The following is a 24,264-nucleotide window of genomic DNA, read 5'->3' on the forward strand; positions in this document are numbered from 1 at the left end:
CTGTGAATAAGCCGTGTTCAATGGATTCAGGAATCAGGATAGCATCACAACAGAAGAAAATCGACCAATAGATGTGCTGCATGTACGCATTTCAACAGCGGAGAAACGCAACGCCAGCGACAAGCCCTAGCCAACATAACAGCCTAGGCTGTCGTTCCATACGTACTCGTGCTCCAGGACCTTGGTCAACGTCTCATACGCAGCAACGTCTGCAAACGGCACGTTCGTTCGAGGGTCGCGGTAATTCGCCACCTTCCCAGTGATTGGACAGCGTAGCACAGGTCGAGCTGTGTGTCTGTGAGCAATATGTCGTGTCGGCGAAGGAAGAGACGCGCGCACATAAAGGTCTCCCTTTCGACGTATATACCCTCAGCTCTTCCCATTTGACATGGTCCCCGAACATCGCCTTCATGGTCGAGTGCCACGGAGGGCGCTGTTTCTCTTGCTGCGACAGCTCATGTATGACGTAGTTCTTCGTGACCTTTTCTGTCCGCTCTATGGGCTCCGCGGGGCTAGGGGCCACTTGTGGCTGCGCATATTGCTGATGGTAGTAGTAGTACGGGTGTGTATACTGAGCCGACTGCGAGTACGATGTCGAAGGCGTTTGCTGGGGCTCTGGATGAGAAGCATATTGCGAGGCCGGATGTGTGTATGGTGCAGAGGATGGAGCCTGCGGATGAGACGGAGCCGGCGGTGAATATTGTGTGTGGTAGTCCGCAGAGTACGTAGGATATTGAGGTTGTGACTGGGGAGTAGCCGAAGGATCAGATTTCTGGAGGTCGGCATGATATGAAGCTGATACATGTAAGTACGATCTTGGTGCAGCATTCGACGCCGGCGAGCGCGTACTCTGTGGAGGAGGCGGCGGCGGCGGGTAGTACGGATATGCAGCATGGGCATATGTGTATGACGGCGGTGCGGGGGGCGGAGGCTCGACTCGCACGGTGACCTCTTCCGCTTTGCTGATCCACCGCAGGAGAGGTCCCTGCACGGCGGTGCGCACGAGACGCGCTTTCTTGCGCTTCTCTTCTTCCGTGCTGAGATACTCGCGATGTTCTTTGATGTTGCCTTCCTCCATCTTCAGCGCACGCTCGATGAGCTCACGTTGAGTCGGCAGTCGTTCGGGGGTCTTTGCTTTCTTTGGTACTGTAGACTACAGACGTATCAGCTTATGCATTTCTGCCCCCTCAGATACGCTGAGGCATACCTTCTTCACTTCTGCGTCTTTCATGCGGCTGGCAGTCTCTGATGTATTCTGCATCGTGTGCGATCTCCGACTATGTCTCTTAGTCCCCTCTACAACTTCTCCCGTTTCCGCGTCGATGACCGAACCCATGGACACCCTCCTCTTCACTTTGCTACCGTCACGTTCCCTCGTCTGCTGGTCTTCCAGCTGCGGATTGAAAGTGGCCTTGTGGCGCGCATGCGCGGCGGCAGTTACCCTGTCCAATTTGGAACGAGCGGTCTACGGGAGTATGAGTGGTCAAACGCGCGATATGACGGACGAGCTACCTTGCGAGACCGTCTTTCATCCTCCCAAGCCTTCCTCTCCTCCAAACCATTGGTGTCCTCTTGAGCCTCCTCTTCGTCGGTGCTCTCGAAGTCAGAACCAAAGGCATCCTGTTCGTCTACGCTTGAGAGGCGAGCGTTCCATGAGCGGCGAATATCGTACGGCGCGAGTATGCTCACCTTTCTCAACGACAAAGTCAACGTCTTCTTCCACGTCTACGCCAACATCTTCCGCGCGAAATTCAGCCAAAACCGCCTCCATCCTGCGATGTTGTTAAGATTGTGATGCTGAGCATGAAGCACGATGCTATCTGACCTGTTACCAGCAGTGCTCCGCTTTGGCCTGCGCATGACGAGCGAGTCATCGTGTTCTGCCATGATCAGCGCGTTGTAATACTGCTGCAGGGGTGCGAGGAGGACCGCGCGAGTGGCGGGAGCTTGAAGAGAAGAGGCGCGTGAGACACGCGCGTTGACGAACACCGGACTCTGAGGCGCTCGACGCGCCGTCTTCCCCGCGCATGCATGACCACCCAGCATGACCGCCATGGCCCGCCTCTCCAGTCCACAGCCACCTCAGGCTTTGCGTCGCTGCCTCTATGTTCACACTGCAGCTTATTCGCCCTCGATCGGCCAGTCTCATCTCTCGTTTCCACACATGTTGCGTCCTGCAAGCTCAGCGGAAGCTCCTCAAAGAGTTCAAACTCGCAGACATCGGTGAAGGGATCACGGAGTGCGAGGTCATTCGATGGTACGTCCCCGATCGCCTTCAGTGTCTTCGCGCTGACAGGCTGGCTGCGGTTTGCACAGGAGCGTTAAGCCTTCGAGCTCTATACAGGCCTTCGACCCACTATGCGAGGTGCAGAGTGACAAGGCTAGCGTCGAGATCACCAGCCCATTCGAGGGCGTAGTCAAGGAACTCCTCGTCAGAGAGGGCGAGGTGGCCAAGGTTGGCGCGGGACTCTGTATGATCGAAGTCGAGGCGGAGGACGGGAGCGACCATACTGATGCCCCCGAAGAGTCTCCTGCACCGGCACCGCCTGCCCCGGAACCGACACCGACACTCGAGCCGCACATCGAAGAGCATCCACGGGCTTTGAAGAGCAAACTCCACCCTCTTGATCCTCGTGCTAGCGCGGAAACTGGCACGTCTCCTGAACAGGCTGCCAATGTTCTCGCTACACCTTCTGTACGTCACTATGCACGACAGAAAGGTGTCGACCTGGCGATCCTGGCTCCAGGGAGTGGAAAGGGTGGCCGGATAGAGAAACAAGATATCGATAGTCACCTGTCCCAATCAACAACAAGCGGGTCGCCTCTGCCTGGACCACAAGAGACCCGCGTGTCGGAAGGCGAGACGATTGTTGAGCTGGGAAGGACCAGGCTCAATATGTGGAAGGCCATGACGAAGGTAAGCGCCAATAACGTCTGCGTCATGTGGATAATACTAAGAGTAGCAGAGTTTGGAAATCCCTCAGTTCAGGTGAGTTTGGTCCGTTGCGTTGTGGACATCGAGGCGATAATACTCATCGCGATAGTTTCTCGACGACGCTGGACCTGACGGAACTGTACCACATCCTGCCCATCTTAAATTCGCATATCCCGCCTCATTACCGCCCGTCCGAGCCCGTCTCTAAGCACCCTTCGTCCATCATTTCACCCGCATCTTTCCTTCCACCTCCTGACGCACCGACGGTACCCGACTCTGCGCATTACACGCGGCTCACGTACTTGCCCTTCCTACTGAAGACGCTCTCCAAGACAATGCACGAGTGGCCCCTCTTCCGCTCGTCGCTGACACCATCCAACTCTCCATCCGCCAAGCCGACCCTGACCGTTCGCTCGCATGTGGACATCAGCATCGCATTATCCACTCCGACAGGCTTGTACACCCCGACCCTCCAGGCTGTCGACCGAGCGACCGTGTACGACATCGCTTCTCGACTGAAGCACCTTGCCCATCTCGGCCGCCAAGTCCCCTGCGCCTTGACACCCGCGGAGATGCCGAAGCGCGGAGGGACCATAACTGTGTCCAACGTAGGCGGTGTAGGGGATGTTGACTCGGCATCGCCAGTACTCGTTCCGGGCGGAGGTGTCGCTATCATGGCGGTCGGTCGCGCGAAGTGGGTTTGGGATGTAGACCGCTTCGAGGGTGGCGCACGGCGGTTGAAGATAGGTATCAGTTGGAGTGCTGATCATAGGGTTGTTGAGGGTGCGGAGCTGGTGGCATTTGCAGAGGCATGGAGAAGCTGGGTGGAGACTCCAGCCAGATTGATAGGTGATGCTGTATGATTAAGATGGGTCATACCATCACAGTGGACAAATTCCATTTCAAGATATCCTAACATTGTACCTAAAAAGAAGGAGGATTGAGTGTATTGTTAAGAGTCTGTATCATTGCCTACCATGGTACTTACAGTCATCTACCAGTCCTTGGGACATGTGGCTCCATCAGCAAAAGTGCATTCTGCTGATCTGGACAGAAAAAGCAAGATCAACTCACTGCTGTGTGATATTGCATGACAACTGCAGTTATTCACACTTCATAGTGACAAACACTTATCTTTTGATATTGTGCTGACAGCTGTTTGTCATACATCCCTAAGACCAACTTGAAAAGATAATTGCAGATGACTTAGCCACTGAATGCAGAACACCAGATATTCACTTACCAGTAGTACCCATGGTCCAATTTTCTAGGTTGATGGTTTCTGCATGTGAAATCAAGCCGTGGCAATCAAGTGAAAGTGAATGTACAGCAGAACTGACAGAGGAACAAAGATAATTAGGATCATGTACAAGGCTTGCACTAGGCCAGCATGAGAACTTCCGAGCAAATGAGTGCTGGACCACCTGTCAAGCCACACAGCCTCAAAAGATGTCCTGTTGGGCTTTTCCCATCCAGATTGAGCTAGTCAGAAAGCCAGGATGTAAAAATGGGTACCCTGGGGCCAAATCTTTGTGCCAGGCCTGGCTGGAGGCTGCCCAAGCAATATTCTGTGCATGTCTTTTGGACAAACAAATTATGATTGAGCAAAACCAAGCCTTCACTGCCCTGCAATTTGACCAAACAAATCTTCTTCTTACTTGCTGGGGAGTGGGCTATGCATGCAATACAATCTCAGTTGTATTGTCTGCATCTGTTGTCTTCTGGCTCATCAAATCATGGCTTCAGTCTCACTTTTCATATGCCTTGATATATACTACTCTGTGAGACCAACTTCCATGCTTTACCAAATAGTTGACAAACTGTGACAATAACAATGACCTTGCACAAGCCAAAGTAAAATCATCAAGGAGTATTATAGTAGTAACAGAGGTGCTTACATTAAAGTTGCTCAGCTCAATCCCCATGAAGTAATACAATACACAGAGCATTAGATCCTGAATATTGAGTATCCTGGAGAATCCATAATGTGCATATTTCTTCATCAAAAAGTGTTATTGATCATAGATTGTTAGGGCTCGTGGGCTCGGAACCCTAGATTCAGGGGCCGGGCTGCCTCGTGAACCTAATGGTTGGTGGTCGCGACGCGACCAGGGGGGAAAGGAGGATCTCGGGGTCGTGAGCAGGGTGAGGAGTACCTGCTAGGGTCGTTAGCAGGGCGACGAGCCTTGCTATTCGGGAGCGCGGAGAGGTCCTTGGTTGCCAGCGACGAGCTGGGCCAAGCGGGGAGTCCTAGACGGGCTGTTGGGCCAGGTCGAGGAGGGGTCCAAGGCGAAGGCGATGAGCCTAAGCCGAGGGGAGTTCCTAGGCGGGGCAACGAGCCTAGCCGAGGACAGGGGAACTAACTCGGACGGCGCGAAGAGTTCGCACTCGGACGAGGTGGTAGTTCAGGTAGAAGAGTAGATTACTTCCCAAAATGGAAGTCAGATCGCTAGGTACATTGAGATAAGATGAGATGTACACTATCAGTTCATAATCTAATCTAGAGGACAGATAATGGGTTATCTATCCGTAACATAGATAGCTATGCTACTATTGCTATACAGCCATTACCCAACAATATGTGTGGTCTCAGGCTTGTTCTTGCACAACTGTGGCTGAGCTGCTCCATTTCAACATGTCTGGGGCATTATCTACTGGTCTCAAAACACTGAACAATACTATGACTTTAAAACTGGCAGACTTTTGTATCATAGAATCTGTGTAGGGAGTACTGATTGACTGAATAATAACCCTGTCAAGCGGTTTGTGCAGTCACACAGTCTACATATTCATTGCTGATGTCACTACAGATGCAACCCTTCTGGGCCACCAGAGACCCCAGCCACTCCATCCCCTAAGTTTGTTGTTTCAAGTACTGTTGTGTATATGTCGTGCTGACACATTAATATGCAGCAAGGGCAGGTCTCGCAAGAAGCGGTAAATACCTAGAAATATTGTGCAGTGTCATATGTACTAACTGTGGGTTAAGTGATGAGCATCCAAGCCCAGGCGATGATGACAGTCTGACATATGTGAATTATTTCTCTAGTCATTCATTTGCTGATTCAATCATACTATGAGTAGTGCCTCCCCAACAAAGAAGCCTCGAGGGACAATGTGGGTATATATATGTATTCACTGATGCATACAATTGACACTGTAATTTTAGTGCCAAGGGCAAGGGCAAGGCAAAGCAGGATGCCATTATTTCTGATGCTGAGGAAAATGTGTTTCTTGCCAGGAAATCAAGCAGCAGGTATGTACAGTAGCTATTATGAACCTGCACCTTAGTACTGAGATACTCTACACAGTAGTGAGGTGTACATCGGGAAGCAGAGGTAAAAAAAGACATACAAATTTTATGAGATGCTTGTTGACTTGCTTTATACAGACTTGAACCAGTTGTAGAAGTATCTGAGGTGAAGAGCTCATTGAAGAAGAAGAAGGGCAAGGATGTTGTGTAGGTTCCATTCCTATATTGCATCCAGATACTTACTAATAAGTACACAGTAACAAAGATGATGTTTCACCCATCGCGGGTGCTGTGTAAGGTCTCTTATCATTACCTATAATCAACATATTAATGGTCCACAAGTTATGCAAGTCCAGAGTACAAGTGTCAGCCACCCGAGGGCAACAAGTTAGTGTCTATGTTTGCATTACTGAGATTTTGTACTAATGTCAGTTTTACTGGTAACATAGGCACTGTCTGCAACTGGACAGAAGTAAGATCAACGGTTGGCTCAAGGACACATACAAGAACATGTGGCCCCTGAAGTGAGTCTATGACCAATCTAGTCATATGTTCAACTGATCCAATGTGATCAGGAAAGATGTTCCCAACCATCCAAGCATCAGGGCAGATGATCTTGTTGCATCATTTACGGAGCAGGGCATTCAGTTCCAGACTGCGTGAGTAACTAATGCAAGTTCATATATTTGGCTTTACTGATAATTCACAGTGCCCTTAAGAAGACCCTCACCTTCTCATTCAGGATGATGTGGCTTGTGAACCCTGCCCGTGCATGTCCAGACAACTTTGGAGCCATGGGGACGGGGTACTACCAGCCAGTTGTCACCTTTGAAGATCATGCTGTCATCAATGTCACGTTTGGGGTGGTTGAGCACAGTCATTTGATCACTGCAGGTGAATTCAAGACTGGTGTTGGCATGCGGACTAGCAAGTCCATTGCTATCATACCCCTTGATGTGGAGTTTGACCTTGCTTGGGCTTTCTGGTGTGAGGTGCTGGGACAGCCTGAGCTGTCCTCACCGGCTGTTAGCAACAACTACGTCAACTTTGGCACTACTCTGGAGCAGGTGGACAAATGTGGTATGTATGTGACAACCCAGAATATAATTTCTGCTCATATCCTGTATAGATGCATTTACTTCCAGTTGTGGCAAGGTCAACCTCGACAAGTACATCAACAGCCCTGCCAAGCATACAGCCTCCACATCGACAACCCCCTCACGCACTCCTCGTAAACCCAGTCTGCACTCACCCGTACCCATCCCCAAATAATCAATGATACCCTGGGTGAGCGTGTAGCCCTGAGCCCCGTCAAGAGAGTAAGTACAATACATCTTTCCATATCAATTATAATTAACAACCTTTATTTCTGTAGTACCTGTGTGGGATGCCACAGAGTTCTTTGATGCAAATGCTACAGCAGCATTTGACATTGAGGCTGTTGAACAGCTGTGCCCCCGCACATTCAATGAGCCTAGCAAGCACTCCATTGTGGCCGTATTCCATACAGTGTCTACGTATACCACAGCTTCCACACCTCATCCAAGTCTCTCCTCAAATGTTGTGGGTGCAGCTGTTCTGGTGGCCAACAATCTTGACTGAGGGGTGGATTTTGGATGGACTCCATGTTACTGCATGTCTTTGCTGATGTTATGACCATATGATGTATGCCCATGATGTATGCCCATGATGTATGTTATGAATTTATGACAGTTATGTTCCATGCATGATCACTGTGTGAATATAGCAGAAGAATAAGCCCAGCTAAAGCTCCCAATGGCTTTACCTTTCAGTTATCACATGTGAACAAAGTCACATGCTGAGAATTTCAGCACATCACATGTTTGTGTTCTACATTGTTTGAGCACCTACTTTTCTTCTTTCTGCTGTCATGTATCTCCCAAACTCCAAGTCCATGCTGCTGTTCACAGTTGTACTGTTGCATGTGTATGCGCAGGCACTGTTTATTGCTGCTAGTGTACTGCCTATAGACACAAGCACATCACTTCTATTGCCACAGAATGGTTGCTTGGCAATGAACAACAAGTGCACACAATCAGTGTACACTGCATACACTCCACATGTGCTAGCAGACACATTTCCCAAATCCTCTGCACCCATTATGGGTATGGCTCAGGAAAGCACCATCACAAAGACACTTCCAAAATGCCCTACATCAGAACATATTCCCAATAAACAACCCACATTGCCTTCCCAATGTCATGAACATTTTCAACCCACTGTGTTTCAGTATATGCTTATTCCCCACATCAATCTGTATGTCACGCTCCGTGCCACCAAGACCACCTCCGAACTCCAGTTCCGTTTTCTCCGTCTCCGTTTCTCCGAACTCCGGTCTTATTGTATTCGCTTAGCCTATCTTCTCCCGCATTACAATTAGCGTACCGCATGGTCTCTATCTTGCACGGACAATTAACTTATTGTATTCACTCCGGTTACTAACATCTCCGGTCTTCCGTTATTGTTCTCCGTATCCCTTCCTCCGTCTTATTGTCTTCCGTTCACAATTAGACTCGCTGTATATATAGATCGAACTGTAGCACTGTTGTACTTCAGTTCAAATATCTCGTTTATCCTCGTTCAACCAATCCGATTTCCTTTCCTCCGAACTCCTGTCTGAACTCCGGACTTCCGTCCGACCTCTGTCTAGCTTCTCTCTTCTCTCTCTCGCTCTCGTCTTCTCCTCCTCCTTCCTCCGACTCTATCTCCGGACTCCGTCATAGTCCACCTCCGTCCAAGTCCAAATAGAGGACCTCGTCGAGTTCTCCCAGGGGCGTTGTTAATAGCTTCGCCAAGTCCTCACTCCACTGCGCTCCGAAACTCCGGACTTCGTAACTCCGACCTCGGACTTCGTCTCAAGCGCACGATCCTAACACTGTATACCATTATCAAGAAAATCAAGTTGCACTTGGGCCAATAAAGCATGTACCAACATGACTTCCACACAGCACTACTAGGTCTCTTACAGGGCAGAAAAATGGATCCTGTGAAGTGGAAATTTTCATTCTTTTCAGGTGCTAGACAACAAAGTTCAAGTTCAGTGAGGAAATCATCTGTGGCCCTCTTGGGAGGTGGACAGTCACACTATAATGCTGGGGAACTATGGCTATGGTCTCAACTGAACTCCCACATAAGTTCACACATTCAGCCATTACAAAATAGCTACCTACCTAATGATCAGTTTGCATTCACTGCATATTGTAAGCCTGATGAAACAGATGGCTACTTCAAGGAAACACAAAATTTGGTGGCTGCAAACATTCCACTACAGGAACTGCTTACTCTCCCTAAAAAGTATCTGTTTGTTGGGCTCGGAATCTATTCCGCATTTCTGCGAATTATTCTGAGCTCCATTGCCCTGTCCAAGTCGTGGAATGTGTTCGGTGTGTTCTCCTTAATTCTACATGGACACCATCACTATACCGTGCATACTGTACGTTTTCCGACATCATTCCCTTCAGTCTACCATTTTCCATAATGTTTGCATCTTCAGGGATTTGAACCCCTGCACTCATCTGATTTTTCACTCCTTCATTGATTTCGACTTTGTGGCTGTTTCTACTGTACAGTTATGGTCGCCTTACATAATGCACACCATAGACAGTCCGCCTCGTTGAGCTCTAAGTCCCTAAGACTTTACAGAGCTTGACTTAGGTGTGTATCTTCGCTTCTTTGAATAAAAAGACTTTACAGAGCTCAACTTAGGCCTTTGGAATCGCTCTGAGGCACACTGCAGCCAACAGTTGGCGCTGCCAGCACGAGTGCAGGTTGAATTGGTATGCATGTATGGAATGTGCGGCTGACCCGCATTTGTGCTGGTGCACAGGTGAGGGTAAAACACTACCACAACACGAGGATTTATGTACAGTTACCTGCACTCGCGCTGCAGCGCGAGTGTGGGTAACCGTTTCGGACAGCCGTCCTTTACCCGCAATGGCACATGTAGCACAAGTGTGGGTAAGGAAATGTAAGAAGATGGGTGTTCCCCATGCGCAGAGGTCCGGTTTTTTGTGAAAGCCTCGCCCTGACCCCGCCCTGACCCCGAACATTGGTCGAAAATGCCCTATAATATATTTCAGACATATTGGGAGCACACACATGACTATGTCTAGTGATATTGTTAAATGTACATACTCACCAAGCCACATATGCACTGGATACCTCAATATCACACTGTCTGAATCCTAAAACACCAAACATTGTGCTCTAATTTCAGGCAAATCACTCCAAGATATCATAGAGTCACTGCAGGTAACACCCAATGTGGTAATGTCACTACTGTAGCTTGAAAGCTGACTGGCAGCCTTGTGGGACCTGTAATTGATACACTATTGACCTTTTATGACTTCAAAGTAATTTATGATAGCTGCACCAAGGCCTTCCAATTTATTGGGAATTTACACAATTCTTCTGTGCCCAAAACAGTAGGTTTTGTCCTCAGAATGAATATTCTGCGCATTTTTGACCGCTTTTTTGCAGCCACATGATCAATGATGTGCGGTCACAGCACTGCAGCGATAAAACACCACTGCAACTGCTGCAACCGCACGTCATTGATCATGTGACTGGCTAGACCCAAGTGGCCATTGTCCCTTTTCTGGTACAACAGAGACATGTATACAAAGACAGTGATGTGTAGCTGATGTGAACCATGGAAATGTACATTTCAGGCAAGTTGTGGGAGGGATTATTGCACAAGAAGTATCACAAAGCTCACATTGCCCTAAATGATGAGAAACCTTCCAAATCCAGTAATTCTACATAAAGTGGATGTCCAGTGCTTCATAAATTGCAGATAAATCAGAAGATATTCATAGAGCACTATGACATGTTGATGAGGCCTGTGAAGTTCACAACATGTTACCATATATGGAAGGTAAGCTATAACACCATGTACAAGCATGAAATCAGCCAACCTTGCCCATTCTGAGCTCTGTTATGGCACCATATAGATATGGCAATTATATAGTCAACTTGTAGCCCTTGTTTCATAGAGTCTACAGTAGTTTTGTTGGGCCCCAATAGTGGCTAGACAGGCCAGGAAATGCGAAATACAAAAAAGAAAACACAAGAGACTTTGCAGAATTTGAACTGCTCATTTTCACCCTAGATATGGAGCACATGACCCATATAGTATAGCCATGTGTGTCAGACATCATGAAAATGCTTTTTGTGGGTGCTTACTGTTGCAAAAAGTGATTGATTCTATTGGAGCCCAGTGTCGCTGGTGAGGTCACATGCCATGTTCACCACTTTCCATATTGGGCTCCAAGCTAGATGTTACAGGAGCCCCAAGTCCATGGGGAATTGTCAGCCACAGCATTTGTTTGGGGGTGTTGGTGCAAGTTGCGTCGTCTGGGAGTCTGAAATTTGAAACTCAGCTAATGTGAGCATAGTAAGTGTTACTTATCCTTGGTTATCTGGCGCTCAAACAGTCACATGCACTGTGGGAAAACCTGCCACATTGGGCTCCATGCTAAGTGTTACATTCACTCCAGTCATAAGAATGATTCCTTCGTACCTCAGGGATTGTAACAGTACAGAGAAGGTGGAACTGGGATGTACATGTACCTAGATTTCCTCTGTCACTGTCTCACCATCCCAGTCCTCCACATCCCAGTCCGCATCTGAGTCCACATCTGAAACCTCATCTTCTTGAACATTCATCCTCTCCACAGTACAGTCCAGATGGCCATCCAGGGGCGTGAAGATGTGTGGCCAGTGGTTGCCTTCAACCCGGACCACGGACAATGTGTTGATGTGGGTCCTAGGGAAATCAAAGGCCACAGGCCAGATGGACGGGTGGGGGTACATGTCAGCAAGGATTCCACCCAGAGCACCTGAAGGATGGATCCCTTTAGCCCAGTAGAGGGGCCACATGGTGCCATAGATACACTTGTATTTAACGAGGATGACATGCCAAAGGGGTAGGGGGATGCAAATGGGTTCGTCAATGGACCCGATGGGAACAAACTCAGCTTGCTGGACATTGTAGATGTTGAAGTGTGTGGGGTACTCCTTAGGATCCCTCTTCCAGCGATTGAGGCATGGAATGACCTCCTCCACGACCAGCTGGCAGAACGGCAGCTCTATCTCTGAGTCCCCATGTACATGGCACATGAGGGGCAGCTTGATGTGCGCAATGTGATCCTGCCCAGTTACTTTGAGCCCTTTAAACATACGTGCAGACACTGACAAACAACCTGGTAATAAAAGAATACCTCCACTACTGCTATCTCATCCATCTCGAAGGCACTCTGGAAATTTGGGGCTCTTGTGCCACACCTCAATGCTGCCAACAAAAATGAGCTGGTTTGGGCCATCCTCCAGCAGTTGATGTATGGGTGCGCCACAGCAATGTCATGGTCTTTCGGCTGCAACTTGCTGGGCAAGGTACAGCAGGATTTGACAGTGGTCAGGCACTATGTATGCTTCTGTCAGTATCCAACAACATCATGGAATTTCTCACTCACATGGCTCCACAGGGTCCCCAGACCTGTCCTCAATATCTCAACCACCATGAGGTGGTTGAGGCAACCCTTCTGCACATGGGAGCACTGCTTGACCTTCTTGCAAATGTTGCTAAAGGAAGGAATGAAGGTCAAGATGTGGAATTGGAGGCGAGGATCCAAAGAAGCCATGGTAGATGGGTGGACGGGTGGACGGTGAAGAGGATAAGAGAACCAAAAGTGTTCTCAGAGAGTACAAAAGCATTGAATGAGGCGTGAGAAGTCTTTAATCAACCACTAGCACCAAATGCCAGACCCATTGGCACCCCCCATTTTGTAGGTGTAGAATCCCAGTTCCAACAAGTACATCAATAGAATAGGTCCAAAGATTATGTAACTCAGTAGACTACCATACCGTTTGATACAAGTACAATCCGCCCAATTATTAACATGGAAAGTACTCGCCTGGTCCAGCACATTGGCAGATGCCCATGAGTCTGGAACTGTCCCTCAAGGTCTACCCAGAAAGGCCAGTGTAAGTTGACATGACTGACAAATCTGCGACAGGGGAATGACTGCACCCTGAGGCAAACCAGCACTGATAAGTGGTGCTTTCTTCACAGTGTACATCAAGTGGGAGGGATCAGCAGCACACATGAAGCGGGTATACCACTCCATGTATGTGAGCAGTTCTCGTGGCCACCAATCCAGTGTGGCCCCACTACCTTGTGTCGGAGGTAGCCTTCATGGCAGAGTAAAAATAACTTTGACTCTGCCTACCCTCATGCCTTTACGAGGTAATTCTTAGAGCAGACAGTTCAGAAGAAATCTGAACCCACCAATTAAGCCAGTAGACTCTGCCTCCTCATTATCTTGCACAATAACAGTGTCAAACCTATAGGGATGGCCTTGACCACGTCCAGCTCCTCTCTTTTGTCATCCAGCTTGTATGGTTTGAACTTGTACTTGTGATACATGTCAACTTGTTGGAATGGCAGCCAAGTTTTTGCCAGGTCTTGTTGGTTGAGTTGGAGCTCTGGACTCGGAGGCTGTTACGATCCCTGAGGTACGAAGGAATTGTTCTTATGACTGGAGGGGATGTAACACTTAGCATGGAGCCCAATGTGGAAGGTTTTTCCCACAGTGCATGTGACTGTTTGAGCACCAGATAACCTAAGATCAGTAACACTTACTAGGTGATTGTTAGCTGAGTTTGAATTTTCAGACTCCCAGACGACACGGCTTGCACCAACACACCCAAACAAATGCATTCCCTATGGACTTGGGGCTCCTGTAATGTCTAGCTTGGAGCCCAATATGGAAACTGGTGAACATGGCATATGTGTGCTCCCAATATGTCTGATATATACTCACAATTACAACAGAGTGGGTCTACTATTTTCCCCAGCAAATGCATTACATAGCACCCTGTGCCAATGAGTGTAGGAATGCATACTGTGCTCTAATAATTATCATTATTCATTCATTAGCATGCTCTACACAGATTACATAATAGAAAAGTCTGCCAGTTTGAGGTGGTATCATTGTTCAGTGTTTGAGACAGTACATTATATCCCAGACATGGTATAACAGGACAGCTTAGCTACAGTTAGGCAAGAACAACTGTGCAACTGCACATATCATTGGGTAATGGCTGTATAGCAATATTGGCATAGCTACCTAGAATCAATACAATTTTTTTGGAAAGGTTCTGGATTGTCTAGGACACTTAGGACTCAGGCTTTGTGTTACCACATTGAGGATGATGAGCTGAGCCATATGAATGTAAACATCTCTGTTACTACTATGATACTCCCTGATGAGTAAAATTTGGCTTGTGCAAGGTTAGTATTATTGTTGAAGCTTGACAACTGCTTGGTCTAGTCAAGCACAGAAGTTAGTCTCACAGACTAGTATGTATCAATACATAATACATATAATCATTGATAAGTGAGATTGAAGTGATAATTTGATGAACCAGAAAACAAAAGACACAGACAACACAACTGGGATCATATTGCCATACATGGCCCACTCCCCAGCAAGTTGTATGATTCTATTGCCAGCTTGCCTCTCCACGAGCTCACAGCCTACAAGTGTTGAGGACAAGCATGTCATCGAAGCTGAGGACAAGCACACCGCTGAAGCTGAGAACGAACACTATCAAGCACACATCAAACACTGGCCGTTTGCCAAGCAGATTTTTGGGTATTTGCTCAGGCAAGAGGACTTCCCAGTCCTCCCTGACGTGGTTGTTAGAGTAGGTATCTTATCTTTTGGCTTCCATTCAGAATACTTACTCTCCAGCATAGGTACCCGGAATCACAGAGCCAGAGTGGCAGGATTTGAAGGCGCAGACACTGGACAAACCAGACATTCTACGCTACTTTTGGTGAGTAAATCAGTTGCTCTGTGATCTCAACCCAAATTGACATATAATGTAGGTTTAGATACAACACTGACATGGGGACCGTCACCGTGGGGTCAGCTTTATTCATACATCAAGCAATCGCCGGCAGCATAAGGGACGGTGTGTGTGGAGACGTCTTGGAGCCCATTGTCACCAAACACCCACTCCAAGGTTCCCTTGCACTGGAAGATGGTGCGATGCTCATCGTGCACAACCACCACATTGCAGTACTGGATTTCGTCCAAGCCCGCCTCTTTGAAGTGGGAAGGAATGGCATCAAGGTGAACTGCAATACATACAGCATAGTGTTTGAGGGGGCGGGGGCTCAGACACATGTGGACATGTTGCGGAAGGTACATATTCATGATTGTTTTGTAGATACTATGGGCTGACCTTGTACAGACCGTTGATGGGATGGTTGTCGAGGAGAACATGCAGTTGAACCTTGGGGCTGAACAGTCTGATGTTCCACTCATGGCACCCACAGCCCCACCACCATCTGACAGCCTGCAGGATGCCAACATCGACATGCAGGACATGCCCGTAGATGGCGCTAGAACACCTGTGCACGGAGCCGTCCTGGGACGTAAGCTCAAAGGCCTTCAGGTTTGATCAGAGGCCCCAACATCCCTCGAACCAGTTGCCGCCGGTGTGGATGACAGCTACGACACCAATGCACTGACATCATTGCCCAACCTCACCAACACTGCGTCATCACGTAAATCCGATGAAGACATGAATGATGGTTGGTCTTCTTCAGACCCCGTTGACACATTGGATGTCACCGTCAACACCCTGGACGTTGCCGTCAACACCCCGGATGTTGCCGTCAATGTCCAGGAGAACAACGGCAACATCTCGGATGGCAAAATCAATGGCAAACACCACCATGTCACCAACGTAATGTTTGTTGTTGCTGACATAGAGGAAGGCCCAAGGGTGGCACCCGAGGGTATCAACATCAACAGTGATGCATGGGTGGAGCTGCTGTGTCCGGCAGGTCACATCTCTGGAGGCTGGGCCAAGAACGGTGTCATCCACTGCGGACCCATTGAAGTCTATTTGTGGTCCTTCCAAGGTGTGGACGACTACCACTACCTCTTGCAGCACTACATGGATCCCATTGAGAAGTGGGTAGAAGACCACCATTGCGTGGTAAGTCTCACTGCATGCCTACATTTTAACTTACTCACTATTGATTACAGAAGCTGCGTAAAATGTATGCGCCTGGCCTGCAGACCAAACACCTGCAGATGTTCCGCAAGCATTGGGAATGTTTGCATGTACATCAGGAAAAACCCATTTCCCTTAAACAGACCTCAGCCAACTTAAGTGTACTTCAGGTGTCATTTCCCATCTCTGTGTCATTGTTGTGCATAAAACACATAAACATGTATTGTTAGGTTTTGTGAAGTATGATTTACACAGTGCAGAGGTATATTACCTTAATCTGAAGACCACTGAAGTACGATGACACCCCATTGAGAGCCCTCATTTTGCTTGCATGCAATCACATTCAAAAAGAGGTAAAATGTATATTAATCACTAAGACTCTAGTACACTACTCAAAGTATACTATCTGCACTGGCCTGCAGGAAGTGGAGACCAATGTACATGAAGAGATAGATCCAGATCTTGGTCGTGTACGAGCCTTCCTCCAACATGTGCACGAGCTACTGCTGGGATCGTTAGCCAAGCCGTCGCACCAACTCAATGGTCCTGAACATTCGTCCACGGCTGGCGCACATAGCGAGCTCTCTTTGCTCATTGTACCATCCACTGGGGTAGACACTGAGTCGGAATGTGCGTAGCGACTCATGCATCCAAGGGGGTCGGCTGCCTGTACATTAGGCGGCAGGCTCAACGTACTCATAGTGCGTGTGGCACGACATAACAGATGGATGGGGCAGCCAGGAACTAGGAGGGTCCCGGGACAGGCTACCATTGATGTCGGAAAAGTGTTTGGCTATCTCATCGTCCATTGTACAGCTTCTGGACACGAGGACTGGAGCCGGTGACGTGCATACCAAGGTCACCGCCGTAAAGTGCATCTTGATTGTGTTGATCCCATGTGTAAGATCAACAGCCACGCCGGGTACTTCGTTGAGTACGCCAGACGTGTTGTCATTCTCTTCGGCAACAGGTACGTGGAGTGAGCAAAAACACCGGCATACTGCAACAGTACATATCCAGTGTGTCAACGTGTTGATGTGCGGAATGACAATCATGACATCGAGGTCAGCTAGCCAGGTGCAGATTCATGCACGTTGCCCGTTAAGACAGCGCATCTGCCTTGATGCGCAACCGGTCGTTCGAGGTGGGCGCCCGGGTCGAAGTGAAGTTGTGGGCGAGGTAGTAGTGATCGAGCATGCTGGGCAGTGGGACACGCCTGAACCATCAGTCTTCAGGGTGATGTCACCTGAGTCAAAACGATAGAGTCATCAAAGATGTGTTGAGACAACACCTGCAAACCAGTATCGCGTTAACAGCATTAACACCTCTAGATCCTTGAAGTCGACGTGCTCCGACGCATCAAATTGGCGACCACATGAACAGTTGAACAGTGAACAACCGAGCTTACACTGCCAGTGAACAAGCAAACGTACCTGGGCGAGAAGCAGTAAGATAGGCCGTGAGAGGCCGTGCTGGTGGATTAGCGAGTGCCAGAGGCGAGCAATTGGGACGCAGTGAGTGATTGGGATAGTGATGTGGCGAGAGAGAGATATGGTGAGAGGCCGTGAGAGGTGGGTGGGCAGGCGAGAGTATGGTGGTGGGCGAGCTATGGTACAGAGTGTGCGTCATCGTGGTCGTTGGCTGTGTGTACATTCATTGCTGGTGTGTCCGTCAATCAGCGAGCTCGCCATACGCACTGCACAACGGGTGGCCACGACAGGTCCATGCAGCTATGCGTGGATGTGTACAATATGCTACCCTGTGTAGTGATGTCACTAGATGGGTCGAGTACGGTCGTAAATGCACCAGCACATTGTCGTGCTCGCCAGCAGTACATATGTTGAGCGGATGGCTCGGTGTACCCGCTGGATGACGTCCAATCATGGAGAAACGATGCATGCCAGACGTGCAACTATGTCCGTTGTGCTGCCGCGTGGAGCACCGGGTACGAGAATGAGCTCGTCCCGGAAGGCAGAAGTGTCATCTTCGTGCTCAGCAGGGGGCTGGCAGGACTTCCCGTTCGTTGATTGCCTGCTGGTGTGGGCACTGGCAACGGCAGCAAGGGGTTGTGTCCAGTAGAGGCGTACCTTCAAACTTTGAGCCTTTGTGTCCGTTCTGTGGCTCTTTCTGTCCACTTAGACCACACCACACCGTGTCCCATCATTTCCCTTTGAGCTTTTCTCTTGTCCTTCTCGCCCCGCATTTCTTGCAGTTTGCGTGATCTTGTTGCTCGGAGCTGGACTTGTACTTGTGTCGTACAAGTCCTCGGTCGTGTGCAGGTCACCAGAGGTGCGTGAGTTTGACCAAGGGTTACGAGAGTCGAGTGGTAGAGCATAAGCATGAACGAGAGGCAGCCAGGTGGATGTCTAAATGTTTGGCGGATTCACTAGACACGGTAGAGTAGGTGGCATTGGGATATGGCTGAGAGGGTGAGAGGCCCATCATTCGCAAGGGTTAAGCGCTCAATTCGGAAAATGCCAATTGAATCGACACTAGCAGTACCCGCCGCCAGGCTCTTGCTGCTCTATTAACTCCAACGCCCTTCACTCGTGTTGGCTGTCCTCAGTGTGCTCTCCTTCTCACCTCTGTCTCAGCCATGCCTGTATTCCGCAGATCTTTAGGGCACACACAGGACACACACAGGAGCCCATCCTCAAGAGAATGGGCCCGCCATATGTACCCTCAGGTGGCGCGGCCGGCAGCGTACAAGCTCCAGCGACGCAGGAGGCTCATGAAGAAGGGACTTCGCGGCCAGCAAAGGTGCGTGCCCTGCTTGTGACATTGACTCCGCAGACTGCCCCCGCGATCCAAGACACCAATGATCTTTGTACAGAGACGATGACAACTGAGAGGGTAGCAAGATGACCCTGCGCGCGCGAGCACATGCAGCACACACCTGGCAACATAAGCCCTGTAGGCATGCACTGGACGATGATCGCTCGTCTGACTGCTCTCAGTCTCCCCCTCTTCTGCCCAATCACTTGTTTACACCTCTTATGCTCGCCCGCCCACTCTTGAGCCTGTCCACCGGCTCTTGTGCCTGTCCACAGGCTCTTGTGCCTGTCCACTGGCTCTTGTGCCTGTCCACCGGCTCTTGTGCCTGTCCACCGGCTCTTGTGCCTGTCCACCCACTTGTCACCCTTCCGCCCGCTCGCTCGTTGATCTTCTGCCCGCTCGTTGCTCTTCTGCCGTGTCTGCTGGCTAGTTCGCCAGTACGTTTGTCCACCCTTCACCCTTGTTCTCACCCCCTCATTCGTGCTCTGTTCGCTCAACTGGATGGTGCAACTGCATGTCCACATCCATACGTGTGTGTCCCCTCTCATGTGCACAAGTCTCCTCTGGTATGCACTCGCCGCCTCTCGTGTATGCTCGTACGCTCACCATTCCACTTGCCAGAAGCTGGGCTTTGGGTCAGAAGGTGCTCGGATCCTGACTCGCACCACAAACACTACATGGCAGTGTATGTCATGGCAGTGCATTCCGAGTCGTTGCGGGAACTTTAAGATGTGGTGGCATCTTGCTAGACTGGATGGGTGGCGAACGGCTGTGATTGCTGGTGCTGCAGTGCTGGTGCTTATGCTTGCATTTAATTGATCTGAATGTGTTGGTGCACCGGTGCATTGGTGTGTTGGTGCATTGGAGCGCAGGTAAGTGATGGTGTTGGTGAGTTGGTGAACCGGTGTGTAGGTGAGCAGGTGGGTTCCCGGTGGGCTAGTTGGTAGTGAGTTCGTCGGTGAGCCGGTTTGTTGGTGAGCGAGTTTGTTGGTGAGCGGTGAGCAATCGCAGCAGTTTGTGCATAAGTACATTGGATATCATGCTCTATATTTGTTAGTTCAATATATTTTGTTCAGTCCGCTTCACTATTGATGTGACTGTCGTGTGTGAGTAAGAGGTCTAAAGGTTCATAACTGTACTTGCTGAGGAGAGGACCATAGCTGGCAGTACGATCCCTTTGGTAGGAGATATGTCAATTTATGAACAACTTCATGCTGCCCACATCAGAAGTCATGCTTGGCAAGACTGCTATTATATTGTCTATGCATAGAGTACTGACATATCTTCCACATTTTGCACTTCAGAGTAGCCTGCTAAATTATTAGGTTGCTGTAATATGAGTATCATAGCTTGCAATCATGAGCAACAGACATTATGGATCTGTTTCTTACTTGGTAAATTGCCAAGTTGCTTATCAATATGATCTGTATACTAATTAGCAGTGTTACTGGTTTGTATTGATAGTAACATAGAGCAAATAGCTTGGGAATGTTGCAAAGAAGTAAGGAGAGCCTCTAGATCAACTAGAACTCAAGGAAGGGGAATCTGGGGGGTTGACTACAGTAACCACTACTCAGTTGGGACTTGCTGTCAGTGCTGTTGTACAAGTATTAGCCCTTGATCAGAGAAATCATAGGCAATGTGTTTCAGAGACAACAAGCCATTCATATCTGCACAGCCACATGTGATTCTCTAAATGTTGTCCTTTGTTCTTCATTCCTCCAATGTATGATTAACCCTTTGAATGATGGGCTATCAGATGAGTTTATCATCTCTATAAACTCTATAAAAGTTGATTAGGTTTCAGTCAGTGTATCCCAGTCAAATGCCACACATTCATGCATGTGTTTCTCTGTTTCCTGAATTTCAAACAACTGGGCAAGTCATACTAGTGATATATTGTGGGGGCCTCCATACAAGATGAATTGCCTTCATATACAAGGCAATACAGATGAGTCTGATTACACATAATATTCCCTGATTTTATCTGCATTTTGTGAGCCCAGACTGAGCAGGTTAAGCAAAATTACCATTTTAGGAAGGTCAGCTACCCTATTTAGCAGGTTTGGGATGTCAGAGAATCTGTGGGCAGCATATAGGCTTCAAAAGAGAGACTTTTGAGGTGAAAAGGGATGCACTCATGTGCACAGAGGCATTTGTGTGTGTTTTTGTTGTGTGAATTGTGCCATAAACACTGAAGGTAATGGGTAAGTCACAGCAGCTATAGACTCTATGACATCATACCTATCACAGAGATTATTTTGGGAATTTTCCGCATTTTAGTGAGGCCACAGTACAGCAGGTACAGTGCCACTAAGGAGCCTGTGGCTGAGATTCAAACTCAGCCCAAAACCTCGGCAGCCTGCCTGATTAGGGCAGAAAAGGGCTTGTTGCACCAATCAGAGCAGCTCGGCATCCCTCTCGTGCCGTTCGGAGGTGCAACCGTGCCAAATTTCCACATGGTTGCACCTCTGAACGGCATCTGGGCGCTCAATGGGCGCTTAGTAAGCGATGTAAGTGCGGACTGTTACTGTGCTTAAGAGAGCTTGTTTAGACTCAGAAAAAAGCGGAAAATTGAGACAATATTCAAAATGATCCAGGCAATGTGAATAAAGCTGTATATGGCATGGGTTTGACATCAGATCAGATAGCATTCTGAATAACCTGGTAAGATGGTTGCTGTGGCCCCAGTGAGCTTATATAAGCCTGCTACTTCACTCTTGGAACTGCTCATGTACTGTATACTTTTAAATGGTTCGTCAGTCACGTGTCACAGGCGGCCCCGACGAAACGAAAATCTGGTGTGAATAACGTGTCACAGGGCCTTTGAGACGGGCGCTAGACCTGCGGCGCCGGCGCTACGCGCCCAATTAGGTAGGCAGTATACCCAATCGGGTAATTTGACGAACACAAATTTTCGTCAGGCCGGTCACAGTCACACTTGGGTGACGAACCATTTAAAAGTATACAGTACTGGACAACCCTATAAGATGGTAGTGTAAGTACACATTCAGGTATGTATCCCTAGATTGTGTCTGTGAGCAAGACAAAGCCAGCAGTGGATGCATAATTACCATATGGAGTATGTGACCTTCCCAAAGAGGAATCATGCACAAACAGGGGCATGTAGGGCTCAGAAAAATGCAGAAAATCTAGGAAATATACAGACACATCAAAGACAAGTGTATGATTGCCTTGAGCTGCAATGGTTACCATTACATTGTATGCAAGGGCCATAATATGGCAAAAGATGCTCAGATTACCCATTATAGTCCTTGTTACCTGTATTATTGAAGCTACTGAGTAGTCCACAGTGTCTGAACTACACATATACATTGCAGTGTACATATAGACCATATTTGAGTCATAAACAAGCAGATTGAATCTGCAGAGGCACATGTGCATTTTTTTGCTTTGCATTTCCTGGGTTAGCCAGCCACTGTATGCACTCAGTAAAATTCCTGTATACTCTCTGAATGAAGGGCTATCAGATGAGCATACTATGTATACTATGATTTGTTACTGGCTGAGGCTATATAGGCCCTACAGTGTGTGAGCGCTTGCAGCAATGGGCCACCAAGCTGCCAGTCACATGATATGTTTACCAGTTTCCTTATTGGGGCAACTGCTAAGGTGTTTCATGGGCCTCATCCATAACAGAGCACTTAGCCACTGCATTTGTTTGTATCTGTTGGTCCAAGTCGCGTCATCTGGGAGTCTGAAATGTCAGACTCAGATAAGCAACCCATACTAACAGTTACTTATCTCTGCTTATCGGGGTGGCTGCAAGTCACGTGCACTGTGGGAACAAACTGCCATTCCGGAGGAATCGCAAGGCGTTTCATGGTGGTCCATCAGAAGAACGATACCTTCGTACCTCAGGGATCATAATCCATGATGCCTGCTGTATGTAAGAAATTGATCCTGTATAGAGCCCTCAGAGTCTATAACTAGCATGCCTTGCCTATATATTCATAATCCAGAAAAGAGAATCTCTGTGGGCAATTGCAAAGTGATTCCAAATATGAATAGGTTGTTGTCTCTGAAACACATTTGATATGACCTGTATAGACCATGCACATAGTCCATACAGCATGAGTGTGTCTGGAATGTACACAGCACTGCTATGAATGGGGAAATATTGTCATAACATGCCTGTGCTGATTTCCCATAACTGAATGACCATGTATTGAGGTTCCCTCTACTTCAATATGCTTAGGGATATTCCACAGATCTCCTAGAACATTATCCGATTTTCTGGGACTTTTTTGAGCCCCAAACAAGTCAGTTTCGCTGCAGAAACAGTATACACTTACATCACTTACTAAGCGCCCAATTAAGCGCCCGTTGCCGAAGCAGAGTCGTCGACAGGCCGGAATACCGGCCTGTTGACGACTCCGGTCACTCAAAAGGGATTTTGGAACATTCCCATTGGCTGGGATGCTGACAAATATTCCTTTTTAAAGTAATTCTTCAATCTCAGCTCTTCATGCCGAGTTTTTTGATGGCTCTCAGCCACACTAACTGAGCTCTTACTAGAGCCCCATTAAATGCGCAAAAATACCCAAATAAATACCCAAATATCCCTTCTCCATGGGATGCTTCTTGGATACTGATGGGGGTGTCCAGATTAGGTATCTTTGAGAGTACTGACCATGAGAAGTGATACTGAGGCATATGAGCAGATCTTGGTAAGCATGTTTACTAGAGAGCTCCACAGGTATGAGGGGAGTCTTTGAAGCAGACATGGAAACCTGCCATATATGATTAGTCTCCTTGCCCGTTTTAGGAAGTTGACCATTGATGGCCTCTGCAGTACTGGACAAATAACAGGAAAATCAGAGAGAAATCCAGGAGTACTATAGATTCATATTGTGCTCACTATTGAGGCTCACATGTGGCAAAAAACCTACGATAGTGCAGAGTTTCCCATGCATGGCCTGATATAAGCCACTCTTTCAGTGAGTCTTTGTATATCTTGTAACCACCAGTATCACCTGGCATTGTCAGGGACTGGCAACTCCAAACAGGATCCTAAGCTGTTATGTTTAGTTCAACAGTTCAACAGGCCCTGAACATGCAGGGTGCCAAACTTTGGAGTTGAGCTTGAATGCCAGCCACAAGCTCATCAGTGACACTGCATTTGCTGTGCTGTGGCCTCTGATTGGGTATATTCTCAGTCACATATATGCTGTGTTATAGAGTCTGTACATGATATGCCTTCCCATACTTTCATATAAATATAGCA

The 24,264-nt window shown here is 48.2% G+C and overlaps 7 protein-coding genes across 7 annotated transcripts; 3 read left to right on the forward strand and 4 right to left on the reverse strand.

Annotated features, from left to right (window-relative positions):
• Positions 1-126: 126 nt before the first annotated feature.
• B0H18DRAFT_1085725 (YL1 nuclear protein-domain-containing protein) lies at positions 127-1,887 on the reverse strand (the record flags this gene model as incomplete). The annotated part of the gene is made up of 6 exons (XM_048031953.1): positions 127-287; positions 340-1,153; positions 1,196-1,465; positions 1,513-1,628; positions 1,690-1,772; positions 1,826-1,887. 6 exons carry the CDS (start codon positions 1,885-1,887, stop codon positions 127-129), a joined length of 1,506 nt encoding a protein of 501 aa, XP_047891922.1.
• Positions 1,888-2,010: 123 nt separating this feature from the next.
• On the forward strand, positions 2,011-3,908 carry B0H18DRAFT_1015417 (2-oxoacid dehydrogenases acyltransferase-domain-containing protein). The gene is made up of 4 exons (XM_048029207.1): positions 2,011-2,257; positions 2,317-2,917; positions 2,967-2,989; positions 3,045-3,908. Exons 1-4 carry the CDS (start codon positions 2,106-2,108, stop codon positions 3,796-3,798), a joined length of 1,530 nt encoding a protein of 509 aa, XP_047891923.1. The 5' UTR covers positions 2,011-2,105; the 3' UTR covers positions 3,799-3,908.
• Positions 3,909-6,011: 2,103 nt separating this feature from the next.
• On the forward strand, positions 6,012-7,460 carry B0H18DRAFT_1120465 (uncharacterized protein; the record flags this gene model as incomplete). Its single annotated transcript, XM_048034127.1, has 10 exons — positions 6,012-6,052; positions 6,105-6,191; positions 6,247-6,273; positions 6,327-6,395; positions 6,446-6,481; positions 6,531-6,575; positions 6,638-6,712; positions 6,764-6,847; positions 6,898-7,268; positions 7,318-7,460. The coding sequence occupies 10 exons, from the start codon at positions 6,012-6,014 to the stop codon at positions 7,458-7,460; spliced, it is 978 nt and encodes a 325-aa protein (XP_047891924.1).
• A 4,320-nt stretch (positions 7,461-11,780) lies between these two features.
• On the reverse strand, positions 11,781-12,850 carry B0H18DRAFT_955909 (uncharacterized protein; the record flags this gene model as incomplete). The annotated part of the gene is made up of 3 exons (XM_048042401.1): positions 11,781-12,379; positions 12,406-12,631; positions 12,683-12,850. 3 exons carry the CDS (start codon positions 12,848-12,850, stop codon positions 11,781-11,783), a joined length of 993 nt encoding a protein of 330 aa, XP_047891925.1.
• Positions 12,851-14,684: 1,834 nt separating this feature from the next.
• Positions 14,685-17,504, forward strand: B0H18DRAFT_955910 (uncharacterized protein; the record flags this gene model as incomplete). Its single annotated transcript, XM_048042402.1, has 10 exons — positions 14,685-14,918; positions 14,971-15,050; positions 15,103-15,421; positions 15,447-15,654; positions 15,709-16,223; positions 16,274-16,343; positions 16,472-16,533; positions 16,664-16,871; positions 16,966-17,211; positions 17,311-17,504. The coding sequence occupies 10 exons, from the start codon at positions 14,685-14,687 to the stop codon at positions 17,502-17,504; spliced, it is 2,136 nt and encodes a 711-aa protein (XP_047891926.1).
• A 1,466-nt stretch (positions 17,505-18,970) lies between these two features.
• Positions 18,971-19,564, reverse strand: B0H18DRAFT_955911 (uncharacterized protein; the record flags this gene model as incomplete). Its single annotated transcript, XM_048042403.1, has 2 exons — positions 18,971-19,086; positions 19,138-19,564. 2 exons carry the CDS (start codon positions 19,562-19,564, stop codon positions 18,971-18,973), a joined length of 543 nt encoding a protein of 180 aa, XP_047891927.1.
• A 3,987-nt stretch (positions 19,565-23,551) lies between these two features.
• Positions 23,552-24,020, reverse strand: B0H18DRAFT_955912 (uncharacterized protein; the record flags this gene model as incomplete). Its single annotated transcript, XM_048042404.1, has 3 exons — positions 23,552-23,628; positions 23,671-23,834; positions 23,899-24,020. 3 exons carry the CDS (start codon positions 24,018-24,020, stop codon positions 23,552-23,554), a joined length of 363 nt encoding a protein of 120 aa, XP_047891928.1.
• Between the last annotated feature and the right edge of the window lie 244 nt (positions 24,021-24,264).

The sequence above is a fragment of the Fomitopsis serialis genome (assembly GCF_022376445.1).
Source record: "Fomitopsis serialis strain Sig1Antser10 chromosome Unknown B0H18scaffold_47, whole genome shotgun sequence".
Lineage (NCBI taxonomy): Eukaryota > Fungi > Basidiomycota > Agaricomycetes > Polyporales > Fomitopsidaceae > Fomitopsis > Fomitopsis serialis.

Coding starts and splice junctions, on each gene's coding strand:
- B0H18DRAFT_1015417 (XM_048029207.1), top strand. CDS start 2,106: ATGTTCACACTGCAGCTTATTCGCCCTCGATCGGCCAGTCTCATCTCT. Junction 2,258..2,316: donor GAGTGCGAGGTCATTCGATG/GTACGTCCCCGA, acceptor CGGTTTGCACAG/GAGCGTTAAGCCTTCGAGCT. Junction 2,918..2,966: donor TGTGGAAGGCCATGACGAAG/GTAAGCGCCAAT, acceptor TAAGAGTAGCAG/AGTTTGGAAATCCCTCAGTT.